Source organism: Carassius gibelio, chromosome B17 (genome assembly GCF_023724105.1).
Source record: "Carassius gibelio isolate Cgi1373 ecotype wild population from Czech Republic chromosome B17, carGib1.2-hapl.c, whole genome shotgun sequence".
In the NCBI taxonomy this organism is placed as follows: domain Eukaryota; kingdom Metazoa; phylum Chordata; class Actinopteri; order Cypriniformes; family Cyprinidae; genus Carassius; species Carassius gibelio.
In genome coordinates, this window is record NC_068412.1 from 27,399,038 (window position 1) to 27,422,616 (window position 23,579).

Genomic DNA, 23,579 nt, shown 5'->3' on the forward strand with positions numbered 1-23,579 from the left:
TGTTGCTTCATACTGTATCGAAACGGGGAGAGACTGGGATGAGGGTATTCCGTTGGTCATGTTCGCTGTGAAAGACCATTCAACAATCCTTGGGGTTCAGTCTGGCCGAATTAGTGTTTGGGCATACTGTGCATGGCCCATTGAAAATGTTGCAAGAACAATTGTTGGATGAGAGAAAACCACAAGTTAGTGTCCTTGAGTGCGTTCTTTTCGAGAACATTTACATAGGGCTTGTGAAGTGGCACTTTCTAACTTGAGCAACACTCAGATGAAAATAAAAATGCGATTTGAAAGTGTTTATCACAGCTTTCAGGAAGGTGATCTGGTACTTGTATTTCTTCCTTTGCCTATGTCACCATTACAAGCAAAGTTTGCTGGTCCTTATACGATCAGGCAGAAACTAAGTGACACTGATTATGTCGTTGATACACCTGACAGGAAACGCAAGACCAGAGTGTGTCACATTAATATATTGAAGGCCTATGTAACGAGAGATGTACCACAGAATGTATCCAACATCACTGTTCCTATGTCTGCTGTCATAGCTGCGTACTGTCCTGAGGAGGACGGACTCCGGGTGCGAGAGGTATCGTGTGCTTGGAAAATTCAAAGCTCTTGGTGAACTTAAAGTCTCATCTGTGTTACTTGAGTGAAGTGTGTCATTATGATGTTATTGCTCTAATAGGTTTCCTTCACTTTTCGTTGACGTGCCCAGTGAAACCACCGTGTTGGAGCATGACATTGATGTGGGTAGTTGTTCCCCTATCAAACAGAACTCTTACCGTGTAAATCCAGTCAAAAGAAGAATAATGCAGGAAGAATCTGCATACTTGCTAGAACATGGTTTTGCTGTGCCAAGTTCAAGTTCATGGAGCTCACCAGATCTACTGGTGCTGAAGTCCAATGGGAGTTAGATTTTGCACAGATTACCATAATGTAAGAATGGATGACTGCGTTGATCGGGTTGGTGCTGCAAAGTTCGTGATCAAGCTTGACCTGTTGAAAGGTTATTGGCAGGTTCCTTTGACGGCCAGGGCATCAGAAATTTGTCTTCGTCACGCCTGACCATTTCCTTCAATACAAGAGGATGGCTTTTGGGATGCGAAATCTACCAGCTACATTCCAACGCTTGATGAGAATTGTGCTGGCTGGACTGGAGAACTGTGAAGCATACTTAGACGACATTGTTGTTTATTCACTTGACTGGAAACAGCATTTGACAAGTCTCTGTTCAGTGTTTGAACTGTTGAAGGCTGCATCACTTAACTTGAATCTTGCCAAGTGTGAATTTGGTAAAGCTGTCGTGACCTATTTGGGAAAATGTGTGGGTCAGGGACAGGTACGTCCTGTGGAAGCAAAAATTGAGTGCATTGTTAATTTCCAAGCTCCAATCACTAAGCGGGAGTTACGTAGTTTCCTGGGAATGACTGAATATTACCGTGCCTTTTGAAAAAACTTTGCTGAGAATTTGCGTCACCACTCACAAATGTGTCAGTCACATTGAGTCAGTCAAAAGTGTTTCATTGGAATACAGAATGTCAGCTAACCTTTGATGCTATCAAGACGTTGTTGTGTAGTACCCCAGTCCTGTCCGCTCCGGATTTCTTAAGAGCATTTAATATATAATCTAGATTAATCTAGATTAAAATAGCTCATTCGAATTCTGCCGAAGGCATTCAGAATAGGTGTGTTACCCAAATAAAATTGACAAACAGTAAGTCTTTGAGAAGCTAGATGGTGCATTAGAAATGTACATGTCCTGTTTCCAAAATGCATCACAAACTGCTTGAAAAAGCTGTAAACGAATTCCACATTGCATAAGCGGGGACCCGGTGAAGGTTGTACCAGTGGGCCCTATTTGAAATTGTCTAATTTGTATGTTTTTTTTTTTGTTTTTTTTTTTTATTTGTGCTATTTACACAATGTTTAAGTTTTTTTTTCAAGTTTGTAGGTGTCAAGGTACAGAAACTAAATAATTAAATGTAAAAAAAGCACTGGATAGTCTTCAATGTAAAAATGAAATATACAATGAAACCTGCATTTATTCAGACACCTTCAACATTTCTCACATTATTACAGTTTTGCTATATATATCAAATAATATATCTGGTGTCTAAATAATTTTTGGTTTGACTGTTAAAACTACAAAGTAGTCAAGAGCAGTGAGTGATTTTCATTTCTTGGATTAACATTACAGCAGCTAGCAACTAAATTAGGCGCGGTCACTTTAAGAGACGGATGAACGCATCCATTAGAGCTTGGGAAACTACGTCACTGCGCATTGCATTCTGGGTACTCGCGGCCATTTTTAAGGACACGCTTATAAGTAAAAGTGAAAGTGAAAGTGACATGACATACAGATCAAGTGTAAGATTACATATAAAGAAAAACTCAACAAGGAAGCAAAGATGCGGTATTTAGAAAAAAAATCAAGACAATCAACGAACTCAATCTGCACGAACACAAAGAGTGGTCGGATGATCTTAAAGAGCTGCCGCTCGTAACCAATGTCTTTTCTTACCTTGTTTGTAGTGTTAGAGCGTACACCTCTGATCAGTTTAAAAATGATAAATCTCTCGAGTCTCACCTGCAATTTACAAATGGATGGGTGCAGAACCTACACATTTTCCGCGTCAACGAGCGAGTTACACGGACCCTTTACTTTTTAATATGCGTTATTGTAAACTGTACAAATTAACCTCAGTGTTTTATGATGCACAAATAAAGAGATACAGAATTGATCAATTTTGCCGTTTATTACTGTAACAGGTGGTATGCAATATGCATAACACTGATAATGCAGGAGATGTGGTTCATGCATAGGTAACATTTAATGTAACGTTAAGTCTGTCAAATCGATTAATCACATCCAAAAAAAAGTTGTTTATATAACGTACATTTCTGTACATATATATATATATATATATATATATATATATATATATATATATATATATATATATATATATGCACATACATACGTGTGTATATATCAGACCAAAGGGACAATCCTTCTTTTCCTTCTTACTGCTGCTAACCAAGCTATGTGAAGCCACTTTGTTAACTCGGAGACCTGAGATCAAGGTGCAGTTTTCCAGCGGGAAAGCTGAAAAATCGCACTCCATTCAAATTATTTTTCCATGCAGGTCATGAGTACGAGTATGGCAGTTAATTACACAACAAGGTTTTACCATTGCAACTTATTTTTTAGCTGTAGAGAGCAAACAAAACAGTCTATTATCAATACAATACAATACATACAGCAGCGTCCTTGTCCTAAAGTCCCAGAATGCATTGCGTTGCTGACGTCATGTTCCCAAGCTCTATACACATCCCATTTTTTTCCTCAACTGTTTACTTTCACTAAAGAAATAACTGACAGTTTTTACGAGCAAAATTTCCAGAGCAAAAATAAGCAAATTCGATGTTCAAGTGTTTTGATCAAAACACTTAAAAACGCTTATTTTTTTGCGTCTCGAGACGCCTTTCTCTGCGTGAGCCCTGAACCCCAAAACACTGCGAGTACTGAATCAAGCTCTTTCACTTATTGTTGTTTGTTTCAAACTGCGATTTGTATTTGTTCGTTCCGGTGCAGGAGGGACTTTGAAGAGAACTTCGCAGAAGAGAGGTCGGTTCAGTGTCGCTGTCCGTTAGGCTGGCCTCAGCCAGTCGGTTATATAAAATATCAAGCTGAAAGTCATCATAGCTTGCTTAGTATAGACCCAGCTCCCAACCCAACTTTGAGCATAGATTAACGGCGATATTTTTTTTTATCGCCCAATAAGAGTCTCGCGTTAACGCAGCACGTTAACGCCAATAACGGCCCACCACTAATATATATATATATATGTGTGTATATATATATATATATATATATATATATATATATATATATATATATATATATATATATATATTCGATGTTCTTCATTTTCTATTACATTGAAAATGAGTCTCTCCTTTAAACACTCATGTTCATTCCTACCATAAAATTAAGTAAATTTTTTATGTATATTTAGGTAATGACCCAAATTCCACACAAACCTGTGAAGTATACAAAGCATGTTACTTTAAGCTCTTTCCATACTTGAGCCATCACCTCATGATGTTGGTCTCTATAATCTCTGTTCTAAAGCTGATTCAGATCATTCACATACAGCTTTTCTAATAATGATTCTATTGGAGTCTTAGACCTTTCCAACAATATATAGTTTGTTATGATTAGATTAGGATTTAATTGTAATATAGTAAAGTAAACGTTGGTGGCCCATCGAGGGGCCAGGTGGCAGTTAACAGGTGGAAGTCTCACAAATACAAGCCAGATAATTTATATGCCATCTTTTATATTACATTTAGTTTTATATTAATGTAGCCCAGTGCTAAAAAACATTTAAGTCATCTAAGTGCTAAATAATTTAGATTAATTAAGGTTCATAATTCTACATTAGAACTAAAGAAATTATCTTAAAGATATACAAAATTTAGAATTTAGAAGTAAGCTCAAGAAACAAATTTATTGTAGTTCATCTCCATTCTATTCATTTAGGGTAAGTGAAAGGGATTATGGGAGTTGTATTTTTGTTATACAATTGTTTGTTTTAAATATGTGTTTACATTTATTTTAAGGGTTTTGTTTAAAGAATTTCATTGGTAAAGTGAAATGTGTAATGTAACGTAATATTTTGATGTTTGGTAGTAAAAGTTAAAGGGGGGTGAAATGCTATTTCATGCATACTGAGTTTTTTACAGTGTTAAAGAGTTGGATTCCCATGCTAAACATGGACAAAGTTTAAAAAATTAAGTTGTACGTTTGAAGGAGTATTTCTGTTCCAAAAATACTCCTTCCGGTTTGTCACAAGTTTCGGAAAGTTTTTTTCGAGTATGGCTCTGTGTGACGTTAGATGGAGCGGAATTTCCTTATATGGGTCCTGAGGCACTTCTGCCGGAAGAGCGCGCGCTCCCGTATAGCAGAGCACTGAGAGCACAACAGGCATTCGCTGATCAGAGCGAGAGCGTCGTGAAATGTCACAAAAGGAGTGTGTTTTTGGTTGCCAGGGCAAGACAACCCTGCACAGATTACCAAAGAAAAAACAGCATTAAGGGACCAGTGGATGTAGTTTATTTTTACAGAGCATCAACGGAGTTGTGCAAGTGTTTGTGCTTGTTCCCTGCATTTCTAAAATGCTTGTTTTACAAACAAAGCCCAGTTTGATGACGGATTTGCGTATCGTTTATTTCTTAAGGATGATGCAATCCCAACGAAAAAGGGTCACGATTGTGTGTTGGAACCACAGGCGGTGAGTAAAACTGCTTAAAATATCTCTGCCTCCTTGTTAGTGCGTCCGCCTCCCATTGGAGACCCGGGTTTTCGAGCCCCGCTCGGAGCGAGTCCTTGCTGCTGCTGTTCTCGTTTAGTTTCAGCCTTCACAGTTGTCACAGCTTTCAAACGCTGTCAACGTAACTGGCGCTCGTGATTCTTTAGCTCCGCCCACACGTCACGCCTCCAGGCGCTCGTGTTTTTCCGGGAAAAATCGGTACAGACTATCTTTCTCTTATGAATATAATAAAACTAAATACTTTTTGGAGTTATGAAGGATGCAGTACTACTCTATAGGTACTCAAGATTAACAGGATATTGAGTGAAAACTAGCATTTCACCCCCCCTTTAAAATAGAACGTGACAATTGTTGTATAGTTTCCAGTTGGACTTTGGCTGTGTTTGTGCACACATTCGGATTGAATTGTGAACTGGAAAACCGAACACTTTGTAGTTATTGACGTTTTGCCAAAGCTAACATTTCGCCGCCGAGGGGAAGTCTGTCGTGTGAGTGATTTCCAGTCCATGGACATCGCATGTGTGTGAGAGACTGCCTGCCTGTGACGGTGCGGTAATTCGACAGACTAACTTAATTTGGGATTAAGGTATCTTTAATTGTTTTTTTTCCTTGCTCCAAAGGGAGTGAAGGGGTCATTTTGTTTATTGGCCACGTCGAACACAAGCAACGCTCCAGGCCTACAACGGTTAATAGTTATATTTTAGCTCTTTTGCTGGCTAGGACTGGGGTGGGTGAATCACGTGTAGTGTGTGTGTGTGTGTGTGTGTGTGTGTGCGTGTGTGTGTGTGTGTGTGTGTGTGAGCGTGGGCCCGCGTGTATGTTTCATGTTGATGTGTTATGCACTGTATTTTAGCTTACTGTTGAATGTTAGCTAAAGTGAGGCTAATGTAGCCTACAAGTTTCTAAGCTCTTAACTACATTTTGAGGTTATTTTGGTGAATTTAATATTTTATTTATTCAGTAAACCATATTTTTATTTAATATTTTAATAACTGAGTCCTGAGTATTTATTTAGTGAAAGATATCATTGGGTAATATATTTAATATGTAAATAATATTTCATGTGAATATGGTTTAAGTCATTTACACAAAAGTAAGTACACAGGGTTGTGGTTTAAAAGTTTATTAGTTATTCAAAGCACATGTAAAGTTACACAAACAGACAGTTAAACAGGTTGTCAGCAAAGATTCTATATATTACATACATTTTACTGGGATTAAGTTAAGAACCCAGGAACGCCCTTTAGTACCAGGAGATAGGCCTAGGGGGCGCAACATTAAATTGAGTGTTTACTATTGTAAATTGTTCATTATTGACACTATTTTCCTAGTTAATGCTGCACAGTTGCTTTGACACAAATTGCATTGTTAAAATCACTATATAAATAAAGGTAACTTGACTTAAAGAAAACACAAAACAACCTTGCATTTTTTTCTTCACTTCTGACTTGGAGATGCACTATACTGTATTATGACAAATGTATGAATATTCAGTATCTTGAAAACATCTCATTAAATGTTTCACTTTCACTGCAGCAGTTAAATCATGTTTATACTCACTCGGGGTCAGAGGTCACTGCCTCATCACTGAGATCAGCTTGGTTTCTCATGGATCTGTCACTCTTCACAGACACACAGCTGGGTTCTGGAGATGCATGTATGTGGCTGAACATCTTCCTCCTCTCTCTTCTCATAAAGACTCATTTTTCAGGCAGTGCTTTAGTAACAGACAATAAATATATTCAAATTAATTCACTTCTCATACAACAGGTGTAATGAAAAAGCAAACACTGTACAGTATTAATTCTTAAGCCACAGAATGTTAATGTAAATGTATTAAATAAACTATACTTTGCTTACAGACTCAAGTAACACATTCACAATTTGGGCCATCAAGCTTTAGATGAATAATCACCTGGAAAAAGCTGTTTAAAAGATCTAGAAATGGCTCCTATGTGAATCAACTGTGATCTTTTAAACTTCAACTCTTCTAAACGTTTCAATTCCCTGATTCAATACAACCTTGATTCCATTTATTCACAGCTTTGCTCTGTTTTCATAACTGTACATGTCAGAATAGATAGTGTTGAAATAGTTTCACTTTCGAAACTGTCACGTGACCAAAGGACTTTTACCCAATTGAAGGAACATTCTGAGTTAAGCTCTTTTTGACAGTATCTGCGGACTGCATTTCAGAAGTATGTTAAGTTATTCAATCTGTCTTTTTCCAGTTTGTATTTCACTTCATCTGCATTTCTGTTGAGCTGCTCAGCAGTGTGATACACAGAATGTTACAAAACAATGCGTTGCAAAGATCAGAAGGAGACAAAAACAATGTTGTTCATGTGTAAAACGCCTGTACAGGTAAAGCCGTTTTATAAATGCTCAAATCTAATCCAAATCTAAATAGCTCCTTTACAGAAACATGTACATGTACAGTTCTCTCTCCACCTTCAATACCACGACTTAGGTGCCCTTGAGCAAGGCACTGAACCCCCAACTGCTCCCCGGGCGCCGCAGCATAAATGGCTGCCCACTGCTCCGTGTGTGTGTGTGTGTGTGTGTGCGTGTGTGTGTGTGTGTGTGTGTTCACTGCTCTGTGTGTGTGCATTTCGGATGGGTTAAATGCAGAGCACAAATTCTGAGTATGGGTCACCGTACTTGGCTGGATGTCACTTCACTTCACTCACTCATAAGAATTTATTACTGTCTGATAGAAAATAAGTTTGCTTTTCTCAGATCCAGACATTAGAAAAAAAGTACTTTTATTTTTTGTATATATTTCATTAAATTATACTAACCAAGTATGAAAGGACAGAGCAAAAATCATTCAATTCAATTCCCCCTGTAATTATAAGCCAGAAATGTATTCATTAATTCATACAATAGTTCATCATGACTAGTGTGCCTTGGAAAAGTATGATGTCAGCGTTCTCTGGGATAAAGGACTCAAAAGCAGAAAGATGCTCTCACACAGGAACGAGTGAGCACAAAATCAATCATCAGAAGGAGTAATAACTGAGCAAGTAGAAAAAACAAAACATAACAACTGACCAGGAAAACTGAAAAAACAAAACAAAAAACAGTCAAAGCGACAAAACACACTAGCAATAAAAAAAAAATTAAACTTGCAGCAAAAATAGGAAAAAACTAAATGAAAGAATGAGAATCAGCTGAACAAGTGCAGGAGGAGTGACAGGTCAAACCTGCGACCTGACATAATTACAGTATGTGATAATATTCACTTTATATTTTCTGTTGCATATGTTAAAATCCCCCACATCTTCTCCAAAGTACAACACAAATGATTAAGAATAATGGGAGTTATATCAATCACAATGTACACACATTCAAAGATGTGACCCTGGACCGCAAAACCAGTCATATGGGTAATTTTTTTTTAAAATTGAGATTTATACAGCTTTCTATTGATGTATGGTTTGTGATAGGACAATATTTAGTTGTAATACAACCATTTGAAAATCTGGAATCTGAGGGTCCAAAAAAAATAAAAAAAAATACTTTAAAAAAATTGTCTTTATATTTGTCCCAATTAAGTTCTTAGCAATGCATATTACTAATCAAAAATTATGTTTTTAAATATTTACAGTAGGACATTTATGGAATATCTTCATAAAACATGATCTTTACCTAATATCTTAATGATTTTTGACATAAAAGAAAAACCTATAATTTTGTCAGATAAAGTGTATTGTTGGCTATCGCTAGAAATATACCCCATCAAATTAAGACTGGTTTTGTGCTCCAGGGACACATATAAAGTCTATACAATAAGGCCTATATTTGTAGGACACACATCTCTTTGAAATTGCTTTGAAAGTACTTTTCAGTATTGTATTGAGTTTCAATAGAGCATGAGCTTACTGCTTCTTGTGAGCGAGAAACTAAATCTTCCAACAGGTGACACTCAGAGACTCAAATGTCAAATCAAAATTCATCAGTTTTAGAACAAAATATATAAGTTTGCGATGTGTCTCATTTAGATAGAAGTTTCTATACACACACTTGAATTACGATTCGAAAAGAGAAAGAGTTTACAGCTGTGTGAGTTAAGGAGAGAGATAATGTTTTTTACTCAACTGTCTCAGTTGTGACTGAGGTTGACTGATCTCACACAAAGAAACTGAACTATCATAATCAACCCCAAATCCAGCATAGAGGGGTTCAGTGAATGTAGTGTTGAATGTGTGTAAGTGTGTGAGTGTGTGTGTGTCAGAGACGCTGTAGAAGGACAGAGTGCCGGCCGACCAGTCCAGATACACTCCTACTCTGTTAGAGCATTTTAAACTGAGAGATAACAATTTGCTTTCACTATTGTGTTTGACAATGAATCGGTTCATTACACAGTACAGGCACCAGGATATTTCATTGTGTCCAAACCAACAGTCACCCGTTCCTTTCCTCTCGATTCTTTTATATGCCACTGATATAAAAATATGACCACTGCTCCATTTAACCTCCCAGTAACAGCGTCCAGACAGACTCTCTCTACACAGAACCTGAACACACTCATCAAATCTGTCTGGATGATCAGGATACGGCTTCTTCTCTCTCACATGTGTCATCTTTCTGTTCCTCTCAGACAGAGTGAGAAAAGTGTTTGCTGTGTTTGGATCCACTGTGAGATCACATGCATCTGAACACAAAAGAGAGTATAACAGTTATAACAAAATAACAAGTTAGCTAACATGCTTATGATATGACACGCTAACAACCACATATTGCAAGTAAAGAGATTTTTTTTGTTTTTATTAGACAAGCAAACAACAAAGGTTATTCCATTGTAGTGATGCTGAAACATAATCATTAGTCTACTTGACTATTGAGTATCCTTTATGTTTGCTGTGATGTTAAAAGAGCATTAAAAACCCCAGTGTAGTTAAAAATGTCAGCAGGAATCTTGCACAGATTCTTCTCTCATCCAGTTTCTACAGATGCAGCATTTTAACTGCAACACTTATACTTCACATGTATACTTCTGTACATGATGAGAATACTTTCTTATATTGTTATCTTTTTGATCCAAGAAATTATATTTTCTCCTCCTGTAATTTAAAGGCTTGCTCTGGCTGCTGGGATCTGCAGAAAATGACGCTGTCTTGTCATATAGTCAGAGATGCACTCTTAAGCCAACAGAATTCAGGCTAAGAAATTAACTCGCATGGCAAAACTGGGGTAACGCGCAAAAGCCTAGCAGCTGTATTGATCGGTTTCTTCCTAAGCCATTTATGACCTTTACCCAATGAATCACACAATGGCTTGAGTTGTCAGATTTGATCAATTTAAAATAATTGAATTGCCAAGTGTGTATACACAAACAAGGAACTGTTGTTGGTGTTGGTATTCAGTTGGGTTAACGACTAAATAATGTTTAGGATTCAGTGTTCAGAGGTAGTGTTGTGATGGGTTATAGAAAATATTGTTTGCTCAATATAAAAACAATAGACTTTCTCTGTGTGTGTGTGTGTGTGTGTGTGACCTACATTTCTGTAGTCCTGGTTTAATCCTTTTCTCTCCTCCATGATCCATACTGCAAAAACACAAGAGTTAAGAATCATTTTACATAAACTTAAACATTAACAAATACTTTGAAAACTGATCTCCTGAAATCAAATAAAAATACACAAATTAAATTTGAAATAAATGTTCTCTCACACTTTATTTTGCAGAGCTCCAAAATAAAATGTTATTGGATCATTACTGTTTTGGGTGAACTACAAGGGTGTGTAGAATATGCAAAAACTGTACTAAAGTAAAAGTAAAACTACTTCTAGAAATACTCATGCAAAAGTAAAAGTAAAAGTAATAGTCTGAATAGTTACTTGAGTGAGAGTAAAAAAGTATTGAATAAAAAAAACTCTTCAAGTAGTTTTAATGTTTTTTAAATGTAATTTGTTTCAGTGATGCAAATCAGAATTTTCATTAGCCTTTCTGGTAGTCTTGAGTGTCACATAATTCTTCAGAAATCATTCCAATATGTTTATTTATTATCAATGCTGTTCATTTGAGTTTTCTATTCAAGGAATCCTGAACAAAATGTCACAGGTTCCAAAAAAGATTTAACAGCAAAACTGTTTCCAACCCTTGTAATAAAACAATATAGCTGTCACGAATCCTGTCCATAAACTTCTGTCCACTTGCCACTAGAGGTCACCCTCCCATTATTTTGACCCTCACGCCACACAGACGGTTACACAACATCCTGGACTACATTTCCCATGCTCCATTGCACTAATCACAAGTTCACCTGCTAGCAATAACACACAATATATAAATATGTCTCACGCCAGCGTTCACAACCAAATATTGTTTGCGTTTATCGCTTTCTAAGTGGTAGCACTTTACAGAGCCAGTTTCCTGTCCTATTTTTCTGAATCTAGTTTAGTCTTGTAATAGCAGTGTCTTGATTTTTGTATGTTTATCTCATCCTGTCTGTCAACTGTCACCTCAAGTGATGCAGTAGAGATGAACATGTGGAATAAAGTTGTTATTTTTGCTTTCTTTGCACAAAGAAGTATTCTTGTAGCTTTGTAACTTTACAGTTAAGCCACTGATATCACAGAGACAACTTTGTCGATCATCTTGGTACTTTTCTGGACCTTGAACTTGGTAGCTACCTTGCTGTCTATGGAAGGGTTAGAGAGTCCTCAGATTTCATCAATATATCTTAAATTGTGTTCTGGGTTACAAACAACAAAAGGGTGAGTAATTAATGACAGAATGTTTATGTTTGGGTAAACTAACCCTTTAACATTTGTGCATAAAAAAATATGCAGCCCACACGTACTTCAGATAGAGTGTGGCAGGGAACTGAACGAATCATTCAAACTGATTCGGGAACTAATTCACTAGTTTGCCAACTGTTTTGATCAAGCCTTTGAAAAGAATTAGCTCAAAATAATTATCTCAAAATAACGAATCATTCACGAGTGAGCATTGCTCATTGCCTGGAGAAAATTAGATGGTGTGTTTGGGTCAAAACTGAAGCATTTTTAACTTGTATTGCATTAAGATAAAGTAACGAGAGGAGAGTCGCCCAGAGTAACAAGGTAAAAGTAGTTTCTTTTCATTAAAAATGTAATTGAGTAAGAATAAAAGTAGCCATCTTTAAAATAATAGTTAAACAAAAAATACTCATGTAATGAAGTAAATGTAACTCGTTACCACCCCCCTCTGGCGGACTACATCTCCAGCCTCAGGCAGATGTCTCTTATGACTCTTTGAGAGATCCTTAAGATCCACTTCTTAACACTTAAAATTAAACTTAAAATTCATAAAACACTTTTTATCTGCACTTTATCATGTTTTTATGGAAGCTTTGCATAAATTAATACAAATAAAAATGGCAATTGTGATTTTTTTCACAATTCGGACTTTTTTCCTTGCCAATGCAAGTTTACATCTCACAATTCAGACTTTCTCAGAATAGCATGATATAAACCTGCAATTTCGAGAGAAGGTCAGAAATGCATTATAGTTTATATATCAAAATTCTGACTTTATAACTCGTAATTGGGATTTTATCTCACAATTTCGAGAAAAAAGTCAGAATAGTGAGATGTAAACTTGCAATGGAGACAAAAAAGTCCGAATTGTGAGATAATTAGTCGCAATTACATTTTTTATTTTTTATTCAATGGCAGAAACAGACTTCCATATCTTTTAGCCCCTCTTTAAAATAGAATGACAGGATGATTAAGTGTTGAACATACTTAAGTTTGTCCAGTCTGTAGTTTGAATCAGAGAGAACCTTGACTAATGATTGTCCTGGGTGATTGTAGCTCAGATCCAGCTCTCTCAGGTGTGAGGGATTTAAACTCAGAGCTGAAGCCAGAAAACTGCAGCCTTCCTCTGTCACCATACAGCCAGATAATCTACATTAAAACACATATGACCCAAGAGATAAGGACCAAAAGAGGGAGCATCTTTAATTTCATAACCAGGGAAATCTTTATCTTTTTTTACCTCAGTATGTTGAGTTGACAGTGTGAACTCTTCAGTCCATCAGAGAGCAGCTTCACTCCTGAATCCTGCAGGTCATTGTTACTCAGGTCCAGCTCTCTCAGTGAATTTGATGATTGTAGAGATGAAGACAAACTTCCACAGCACTGACCAGTAAGACTGCAACATGTCAACCTAAATTGAACAAAGAATAATTATTCTCATTTATCTTTCCAAAACATTCAATTCATTGTTTGATTGTTTTTTTTATGATTTTAATTAATCAATAACGACTGCCTCATAACTTGAAATTCACTACAGTAACAAAAAAATTATATTTCAATTTAATGTATCTCAGGCGAGTCAAAACTTGGTCCTGGAGGGCCAATGTCCTGCAGAGTTTAGATCTATCCCCAAATAAACACACATGAACCAGCTAATTAATCTCTTATTAGGCATAGAAATTTCCAGGCAGGGGTGTTAAGGAAAATTAGAGCTAAACTCTCCAGGACAGTGGCCCTCCAGGACTGACTTTGGATACCCCTGCTGTATCTGAACAGAATTACATTTTACTGAAAATCACTGACCTCAGTATGTTGAGATTACAGTGTGAACTCTTCAGTCCATCAGAGAGAAGCTTCACTCCTGAATCCTGCAGGTCATTGTTACTCAGGTCCAGCTCTCTCAGTGAGTTTGATGATTGCAGACATGAAGACAAACTTTCACAGCACTGATCAGTGAGATTACAGTATGGAAGTCTATGGCACAAAACGAAACATGGTTCAGTAAAGAGATGGTAAATTGTCGCTGAACACTGACAGATTTACATGGTAATAGTTATATGTGGCAATACATTTTTAGGTTGTTAGGTAAAGCATGGAAACATCTCATAGCTGTTTTAATCAATGTAAACAACATGGCTTATTTATTTTTATAATGGTAACTACATATATCTGGTAATGTAAATCAACAAGCTGAATAAACTTGAAAGAATAGTGTTAGATATTTTATAACACCAATACAAATTGCAAATTTTCTATTCTATCTAAAGAATGATGTGTTCCTGGAAATGGGCAGAATCTATATGAAAAAGGTTTTTCATTACTTTAATTCCCATTTTGTCAATTTTGTAAAAGAAAAAAAAAGAAAGAAAACGCCTAACTATATGTAAAAAACTGTTTAAGTCGTATTGGCTATCACCGTCACTGTGAAGTAATGAAGGAGGAGGAAACCTGCCTGTTTAATTGTAGGCGTTTGAGGGTGGAAATGTTTATGGGAAACCATTTGCAGAGGTGTTCATAAAAGGAAGGACATTTTTACTTAAAATAAAATACAGTTTCATCTACAGAATCTTAAATACTCACAGAGCTTTTCTGCAGTTCACCACAGCTGGTATCAGTCTCCTCCTACCCTCATCTGATGTGTTGTATTTCCTCGGATCAAACTCATTCAGAACCTCCTCTGATATCTGAAGCATGTAGGCGATTGTTGAGCAGTGAGATGGAGAGAGTTTCCTCACTGATTGATTCTCTGATTTCACAAACTCTTGAATCTCTCTGTACAGAGTCTGATCCTTCATTTCAAGCAGACAATGGAACAGATTGATGCATCTGTCAGCTAAGAAAAGTTGGTCACCCTTGATAGAGTCTTTAATGTACTGTGTGATTCTGTTGATTGCCTCTGAGCTGTTCACTGTGTGTGTCAATAGATCCTTTAAGAGTCTCTGATTGGACTCCAGTGACATGCCCAGCAGGAACCTCAGGAAAAGATCCAGGTGTCCATTTTTACTCTGCAATGATTTATTAACTGCTGCTTGTAGCAGCTCATACAGAGAGAGTTCATTGAACCTGTACCACGTTTCCATAAAGAACTTAAGTACATTCATGTTCTCAACAACATGGCAGTAAATCACAAAGAAAGCAGCTAGAAACTCTTGAAAGCTCAGATGAATGAAGCTGTAGACTTTCCTCTGATGAATCACAGATTCCTCCTTAAAGATCTCAGTGCAAATCCCAGAATGCACTGAGGCAGCAGTGACATCTATCCCGCTTTCAATCAGGTCCTCCTCATAGAACATCACATTGCCCTTCATCAGCTGTTTGAAAGCTAGTTCAGCAAGTTTCACAATCACATCTCTGCTGGACTTCAGGAGTTTCTCTAGATCGTTCTCATCATACTTCTTGTTCCTCATGTTGATCTGAGTCAGAAGGAAGTGGATGTACATGTCAGTCAGAGTTTGAGGGATTTCTGCACTGTCATCTTGTTCCAGAAGGTTTTGAAGCACAGTGGCTGAGATGCAGCAGAAGACGGGGATGTGACACATGATGTGGAGGCTTCTTGATCTTCTAATGTGTGAGATGATTCTGTTGGCTTGATGCTCATCACTGATTCTCTTCCTAAAATATTCCTCCTTCTGAGGCTCAGTGAATCCCTGAATTTCTGTCACACGGTGGATGTATTTTGAGGGGATCTGATTGGCTGCTGCTGGTCTGGATGTGATCCAGATGAGAGCAGAGGGAAGCAGCTCTCCTCTGATGAGGTTTGACATCAACACACCCACTGATGAAGACTCAGTCACATCACAAACTTTCTCATCATCTGAAAACATCAGTGCAAATTTGCTTTCATCCAAACCATCAAAGATGAACACAACTTTACACTCCTCATAAATCTTTGAGTCCAGATCTTGAAGTTCAGGATGAAAGTCCAGCAGAAGTCTGTGAAGACTGTACTGATGATCTTTAATCAAGTTCAGCTCTCGAAATGGAAGCACAAACATGAAATCTAGATCCTGATTGGCTTTTCCCTCTGTCCAGTCCAGAATGAACTTCTGCACAGAGACGGTTTTTCCAATTCCAGCAATGCCTTTAGTAAGAACAGTCTTGATTTTGTCTTTCACCTCACATCCTGGTTGATTTAAGGGTTTAAAGATGTCATTGCAATAGATTAAAGTTTCTTGTGTTCTGACTTTCTCCATCTGTAAAACCTCATGTTCTTCATTCACTCCTTCACTTTCTCCCTCTACGATGAAGAGTTGTGTGTAGATCTTGTTCAGAAGGGTTTGATACTTTTCTAGTTTGATTCCTTCAAATAATCTCTCATACTTGTTCTTCATGCTGGTTTTGTGTTGGCCTTTGACTCTCTTCAAGACATCATTCACTGGTCGGAGAGAATTGTGCTGCATGTCATCAGTCTCCTCCAGCAGTCCATCTCTCTGCAGGGCTGTTGCTTTGACATTCTGCTTGCTAAATTAATAAATTAGAAGTAAATACAAAAAGTTCAAATCTAAATATCTTAATTATATATATATATATATATATATATATATATATATATATATATATTTAATCACCCAAAACTTCTGTAAATGACTGTTGCCCCCAGCTTACTTGGTTGTCTTAAAGATAGAATACAAGTACCCCAATACTAAAATACAAAAATCCAATAATTTAAACTCATCACAGTGTTTTCACAACAATCTCTCATGTATCTTGTTGCAGTTGAAAGAATAGGTCATTAAAAGTTTCACTGCAGCAATTTAATCATGTTTTTACTCACTCAGGGTCAGAAATCACTGCTCCATCGCTAATATTACGGGGGCTTCCAAAAGATGTGTTACTCTTAGACACGCTGGGTTCTAGACATACTTCTTTATGTTTCTGAACAGCATCCTCCTCTGCAAAGACACATGTTTAAACACCTAGAACCCTACACACGTCAAACTATTATTAAAATAAAAAAATAAAAAAACTATTATTATTATTATTATTAGTATTATGTTGAAAACAGCTAAATATATTTATTTCAGGTTTATTTGATTAATAGAAGATTCAGAAGAGTAGCATTTATCTGAAATAGAAGTCTTTTGTTCTTACTAAAGGAATTGCTGGAATCAGAATCACTAATATTAGGGGGGCTGCCAATGGACTCAAATCTCTTCCTAGACCAAAGACCATGTTTTAGAGATGCTGCTTTATATGTCTGAACAGTACCCTCTTCTTCTACAAAGACGTAGAGAAAACAACAGTCAGAACACATGACACACCAGTCTACTTCAATGGCATCTTTAAAACCCAGAATGTAAGGAAGATTAATCAAGCTTTTCTTACTAAAGGCATTGCTGGAGACGGAATCACTAATATTAGGGGGGCTGCCAATGGACTCGAAGCTCTTCATAGACTCAAGACCATGTTTTAGAGATGCTGCTTTATATGTCTGAACAGTACCTTCTTCTTCTACAAAGACGTAGAGAAAACAACAGTCAGAACACATGACACACCAGTATACTGCAATGGCATCTTTAAAACCCAGAATGTAAGGAAGATTAATCAAGCTTTTCTTACTAAAGGCATTGCTGGAGACGCAATCACTAATATTAGGGGGGCAGCCAATGGACTCGAAGCTCTTCATAGACTCAAGACAGGGTTTTGGAGATACTGCTTTATTTGTCCGAACAGCACCCTCCTCTCCTCTTCTCTCATTGACACTCATTGTAGATGCAACAGTCCAGGAACTAACAGAACAAGATTATGTAACAAATTACTTAGGATATACACAAGGAATATTAAACACTTGTAACTCTTTGGTGCCCTATAAAGTGTTTTGTTAACATTTATCACTAATAAACACACAATACATTAGTAATAAAAAAAGATTATATCTGTAAAACATGTTCAAACAAGTCGAGATTGTTAAAATTCAATTGATTTAATAATGTATTTATACTGTATATAAAGTAAGCAAAACTGATTTGTAAAATTACCTGTCAAAACCAGATGTGTTTTTCAGTCCAACAAAACTAAATTCTTTCAGACACTGCTGCTAGAAGAAACTTTGATATTCTAAAATCTTATATTCGAATGTTACACATTCTATTTGGATATTTTTTCACGGCATAGTTCTGTTATATTTCTGTATTAATACAAAAGGCAATCACTAAATATAGATTAATACACATGAAAATACACTGACATTACAAGTCAATGAAAAAAAAAAAACATTAAAGTGCAGATTCAAACAGTACATGAATATAATTTTTTTCAAACCTACCTCAGTCCAATCATTAATGAAACATCATTCCATTAACCTCTAGACAGCAGCATATCAACTAAAAGCTGTTCACATTTCAAACCCATTTGTCTTGTGATTTTCTTTACTTTCTTTTTTTCATAAATGACCTCTGAACAGATTTATATTTTTACAAGCTGCTCAGTTAAAATTTAACCAAAAGAAACAAGCAGACATGTAAAGTCAATGTTCGGTCAAGGTGCTCATTAGAATGACGCATCAGAAAATCTAATCAAGAAATCAAAGCCATCTTCTATACAGTCACAGATAAAGCCCTAAACAAATAAAATATGAAAATATAAAAATATATATTAATTTATTAATACTAATTTAGAGATTTTTTTTCAATAGGGGATGGAAATGGTTTGAACTGTGACCATATCAAAACTAAAAATGAAGAATACCGTTTAATAATAATAACAAAAAAGATTCAAATAAAGATTTAAAATAATAAGAATATGTAGCCACAAAACCTTCAATGTTTTACGTCAAACAATCAATACATGATTAGCTGTGTGTTCTCAAGTCAACATTATGAATGTCATAGTTTTGCTTCATAGATGATTTCTTAATAAGGAGGAGAAACATGAGTTGCTACGCAGGCCTCATATAAGATATACTGCACCATTGTGTACTTTCACCTGTTTTACGTAAATTTGCTAATAAGACAAACGAGCATAATTAAGACCATAAGATCAAAAAAGCCAAAGCCACACATTTTCTATAAACACATTAAAGTGAGAAACATCTGTGTTACAGAGAGAGAGAGAGATAATGTGAACGTTATTTCATAATATGTGTGTGTGAAATCGTAATGGTTTTATGAAAGGGAATCTAAAAAAAAAAGAAAAAAAAAGAAAGAGTCCAAGTGAAGCAAATGTATGAAATAAATTGCATAAGTTCTGCCGGGAAGACTACATTTTTAGCGTCACTTATTACCTTCTCAATTGTCCAATCACGTTCTTATAATAGAAATGTAAAGGACCTGTGTTTACACTTGTCTGAGTTTGCAGATGTTGAACTCTTCACTCACCACCATCCTCTCCACCACCAAGGTCACACCTCCACCTTAATAGCACAATCAAGCCTTTTGACCTGTTACAATATTTTGTTTGTCAGTGATTTAGTTTACTGAGACAGTTTTTTATGTTAAAAGCTATGAGGATTTGAAAAAAAAATCATAATAATAATCCAGATTAGAAATTCTATTTTAGAATGTTGAGCAACAAGTTCTCAAGTATGATGTCACAAAGATTCTTAAATTCTCATCAGGCCTGGCTCTCCACAGAGTTCACTAAACTTCAGACTACTTCAGTCAGAGTTTGATCAGTTTGAGCTGAAGTTGGACTGGTGTGATTTTGAGCTAGAGGACATGGAGCACAAAATAAGTGAGACAGCTTTTAATGTGTTTGATGAAGTTCGCTTACAGGGCGAACACACTGATGTCATCATCAAGGTTCAGGAAACCAATTTTAAAGTGCACAAGATCATCCTTTGTGGCTGCAGCCCTTATTTTAGGTGAGGACAGACACTTTCAAATTTGTTTGATATACGAGTATCATTTTCAAAAAAGTTTTAATCTGTAAATTTGCTCTACAGGACGCTTTTCTCCACCCAGTGGACCAACGTGGAGGAACAATTCTACGATATTCCAGGAATGTCCTCAAACACCATGTCTCTTATTATTCAATACGCATACGCAAGACCAGTCCTGATTACTGAAGAGAATGTGTCAGAGCTCTTAGCAGCTGCTGATCAGTTTTTAATCTCAGATCTCATAGAAGCCTGCTGCCAGTTCCTGGAAGCAAACTTATGCCCAGAGAACTGCATCGGTGCCCGCATGTTAACAGAGTGTTTCCCGTCCTGCTCAGTGCTCCACCAGAAAACAAGGCTTTACGTCCTGCAGCACTTTGAGCAGGTACTGCAAGTTTCTGAGGAGTTCCTTGAACTACCGCTGGAACATCTGGAGGAGATGATTGCTCAGGATGAGCTGAACGTCAAACAGGAGGAGATGGTTTTTGAGGCCATCGTTCGCTGGATTGGACATGCACCTGGAAACAGGAGAAAACACATTGCTGTGCTTCTTTCAAAGGCAGGACAGAGATATAAACGCATCATGTTAATCATAGTTTTTCCTTATGCATTATGCTTTAACGTTACTGTTATTTAAACCAAAACCCCAAGGCCAAAGCCCTTTTTATGTTGATGCATATAGTTTTAGTTGATGCAATTAGATTTTTGTTCGATAATTCATTCACTTTGCTTCAGGTTCGAATGGGGTTGATGTCACCGGACTACTTCATGACTGACGTCAGAAACAATGCATTGGTGTTGGAGAGCGAAGCATGTTCGGACATTGTCATCAATGCAATGAAGGTCATTTTTGACCTCCACATGGAGGAACCCGCCAGCTCAGAGCTCATTAATCAACTGACACGCCCACGTTTGCCTTATGAGATCCTATTGGCCATCGGAGGGTGGAGCGTAAGCAATCCCACCAATGAGATTGAGGCATATGATACAAAGGCGGACTGTTGGGTCAACATGACTCAAGAGGACGAGCTTCCCAGAGCATATCATGGCTCAGTGGTCCTGGATGGGTTCGTCTACTGTCTTGGCGGCTTTGACAGCGAGAATTATTTCAGCAGCGTGAGGAAATTCAATCCCATCACTCAAACTTGGCAAGAGGTGAGCATTGTTTCTAGTCCAAGTTTCAGTTAAAACCTTTGTGGATATAGCTGGTGTATATAGTATTTGGACTAAAGGTTTTGGGAATAAAAGTGTTTCAAAACCTAGTAAGTTGCCTATGTAGATAGCATTTTGGTGCATTTGAACACCAAAAACGTTGTTTAGATTGGCGTCTCCCTCAGATTTGAAACAGCCAGAATAATATCAGATGGTAAAGTTATTGTACTTTGATGTATACGCTTGGTTAATATATTTATATAATATTTAAATTGTACTGTAAGATACTTGGTAATAGCATGGAAAATAGAAATAACCAGTCAACTTATTTGATGATATGTGCATTGCACAACAGGTGGCCCCGATGTATGAACGGCGATGTTATGTTAGCGTTGCTGTCCTGGATGGCCTCATTTATGCCATTGGAGGTTTTAATGGATACGGACGACTAAAAACAGCAGAACGCTACAATACAAACACCAACCAGTGGACAATGATTGCACCCATGAATGTACGGAGGAGTGACGCCAGCGCCACCTCACTGCAGAGCAAGGTAAGAAGGTTTTTCATGAATAAGTACTGTAGAAACCATGTGGTACAGTGTCAGAGTGTCACACTGCATTTGTGTGGCAGGTTTATATCTGTGGTGGTTTTACTGGGGTGGAGTGTCTCTTCTCAGCTGAGAGCTTTGACCCCGAAACCAACCAGTGGACTCTCATCGCTCCCATGAGAAGTCGCCGCAGCGGTGTTGGAGTGATCAGTTACGGAAATCTAGTTTATGCTGTGAGTACCACACAGTTACTTTTGTGTCAGTGATAAACTATTATAATATTTCATTTTTTTTTTATTACGTATTTTTTTCTGATTTCATTTAAATGCTTGTGCATAATTTTTATTATTTTTTATTCAGTTTTCATTTTTAGTTTAAGTTACTTTACTACTTCAACTTAAATTAAACAACATTTCTGCCTTTACAGTTAGCTGAAATAAAAGTTTTACATTTTATTTCAGTAAATGTGTCTTTAGTTTCAAGTATTGTTTTGTTATGGGATTAACTTTAGTTTATAATAACATATACATAAACATACATAACACATAATACATATATGCACATACAGAAATATGAAAACACAAAATATGATGTTTTTTATTAAATGAAAAGGTTAATAAAATGTAAGTTTTTTTATATTTCATTTGATTTCAGTTCATGTTTAATTGGTTTCAAATAATGCATTTTTTTATGGTTTCAGTTTTGGGTTTCAATAGTTTTTTTATTTATTTGTTTATTTTTTTAATTATTTTAAGCTTTGTTCGTTTTTAATAACACTGATGAGTATGAGTGTTTTAACCTTAAATGAAATGAAAGTGTTGCTTTTGAAACAACCTGAAATAAACGTATAAGGTTTATATATATATATATATATATGTGTGTGTGTGTGTGTGTGTGTGTGTATTTATTTAATTTCAGTTAACATTTGATTTGAAGTAATACATTTTTATGGTTTTAATTCTAGTGTAGATTTGTCTAATTCAGTTTGGTTTAGTTTAGTTTATATATAATTACACTGGTGAGTATTTTACATGTGTACAAAAATATGCAAATACAAAATACGGTGTTTTAAGGTGCCACAATTATTGACTGTACAGATATGGATACTAATACATGCATGCATGGGTGCATTTAAAATAAAACATTTAAGATGAAGCATTGTATATTTACAGATAAATGCACATTTATGTTTCAAGGTTGGTGGTTTCGATGGTGCCGCTCGTTTGCGAAGTGCCGAGGCCTACAACCCTCTTAATGACACCTGGCATGATATACGCTCTATGATTAACCCACGCAGTAACTTCGGCATTGAGGTGACGTCTAATGGGAATTCTGCTGAAATAGCAGTTTTTGAAGTTTCTCTTTGACACACACTGTCCGTGATACATATAGTTATTTGATTGCATCAACTTTAGGTGGTGGATGATCAGCTGGTTGTTGTCGGGGGGTTTAATGGAGTCGGCACCTGTCGGGATGTGGAGTGTTACGACCGGACGACAAATGAATGGTAATGTTCACTAGCTCTCTAATCATTTCACACTGCATGATGTTAGAAAGATCAAGAAACACATTTTTTAGTTGAATTTATTAAATGGAGAGTTCTGATTGTTCTTGAATGCCTTTTTTTCATAATAATGTGATGCATTTCTAAGACAAATGGGATGTTACATGAGAAAATGCAACTTTATCTACCTGTTTCCACAAAGGGATGAAGTCTGCAGCATGAGCATTTCCCGCAGTGCTGTGAGCTGCTGTGTGATATCCGGGTTACCTGACGTCACACAGTACGTGGTGGATCGAGACTCTTTAGAGACATCAGATGACGAGTCTGACAGTGACTGACCGACCTCCAGTAGATATCTGACATTTGAACCAGAATGCACACTGAAACATCACAGCACATGTCACATGATATAAGTAAATGCAGTTTAAAAACAAAAACGTGTTGGATTGTGCACTTTAAATTTATGGAATCGTCT

At 36.6% G+C, this 23,579-nt stretch overlaps 2 protein-coding genes across 4 annotated transcripts in view; one reads left to right on the forward strand and one right to left on the reverse strand.

The window, feature by feature from the left end:
* LOC127976159 (NACHT, LRR and PYD domains-containing protein 3) overlaps window positions 1-18,800 on the reverse strand; it is a 579,287-nt gene extending 560,487 nt beyond the window's left edge. The window contains exons 1-8 of one of the 2 annotated variants that reach the window (XM_052580370.1): window positions 18,348-18,792; window positions 17,642-17,811; window positions 17,408-17,533; window positions 17,174-17,299; window positions 16,857-16,974; window positions 14,663-16,543; window positions 13,886-14,056; window positions 13,323-13,493 (exon numbers count right to left, since the gene is read on the reverse strand). In XM_052580370.1, the coding sequence (XP_052436330.1) occupies window positions 13,323-13,493; window positions 13,886-14,056; window positions 14,663-16,543; window positions 16,857-16,974; window positions 17,174-17,299; window positions 17,408-17,533; window positions 17,642-17,811; window positions 18,348-18,361 (2,777 nt within the window). In that variant the 5' untranslated portion in view covers window positions 18,362-18,792. Of the gene's footprint in view, window positions 1-13,322; window positions 13,494-13,885; window positions 14,057-14,662; window positions 16,544-16,856; window positions 16,975-17,173; window positions 17,300-17,407; window positions 17,534-17,641; window positions 17,812-18,347 lie in introns of both variants that reach the window. The other variant, XM_052580369.1, reaches the window with a different exon arrangement.
* A 937-nt stretch (window positions 18,801-19,737) lies between these two features.
* Window positions 19,738-23,492, forward strand: LOC127976162 (kelch-like protein 10). Of its 2 annotated transcripts, XM_052580389.1 has the most exons (8): window positions 19,738-19,883; window positions 19,965-20,493; window positions 20,634-21,053; window positions 21,406-21,603; window positions 21,684-21,833; window positions 22,797-22,913; window positions 23,016-23,107; window positions 23,307-23,492. In XM_052580389.1, exons 1-8 carry the CDS (start codon window positions 19,738-19,740, stop codon window positions 23,440-23,442), a joined length of 1,788 nt encoding a protein of 595 aa, XP_052436349.1. In that variant the 3' UTR covers window positions 23,443-23,492. The 2 variants fall into 2 exon arrangements, with proteins under 2 accessions (XP_052436349.1, XP_052436350.1); XM_052580390.1 differs by lacking the exon at window positions 19,738-19,883 and having other exon boundaries at window positions 20,023-20,493; window positions 20,658-21,053.
* The last annotated feature ends 87 nt before the right edge of the window (window positions 23,493-23,579 follow it).

Excerpts from the sequence above, each read along its gene's own strand:
- LOC127976162 (XM_052580389.1), top strand. The coding sequence starts at position 19,738 with ATGGAGCACAAAATAAGTGAGACAGCTTTTAATGTGTTTGATGAAGTT. Across the intron at positions 21,054-21,405 it reads TCACTCAAACTTGGCAAGAG|GTGGCCCCGATGTATGAACG; the intron begins GTGAGCATTGTT and ends ATTGCACAACAG. Across the intron at positions 21,604-21,683 it reads CCACCTCACTGCAGAGCAAG|GTTTATATCTGTGGTGGTTT; the intron begins GTAAGAAGGTTT and ends TTTGTGTGGCAG.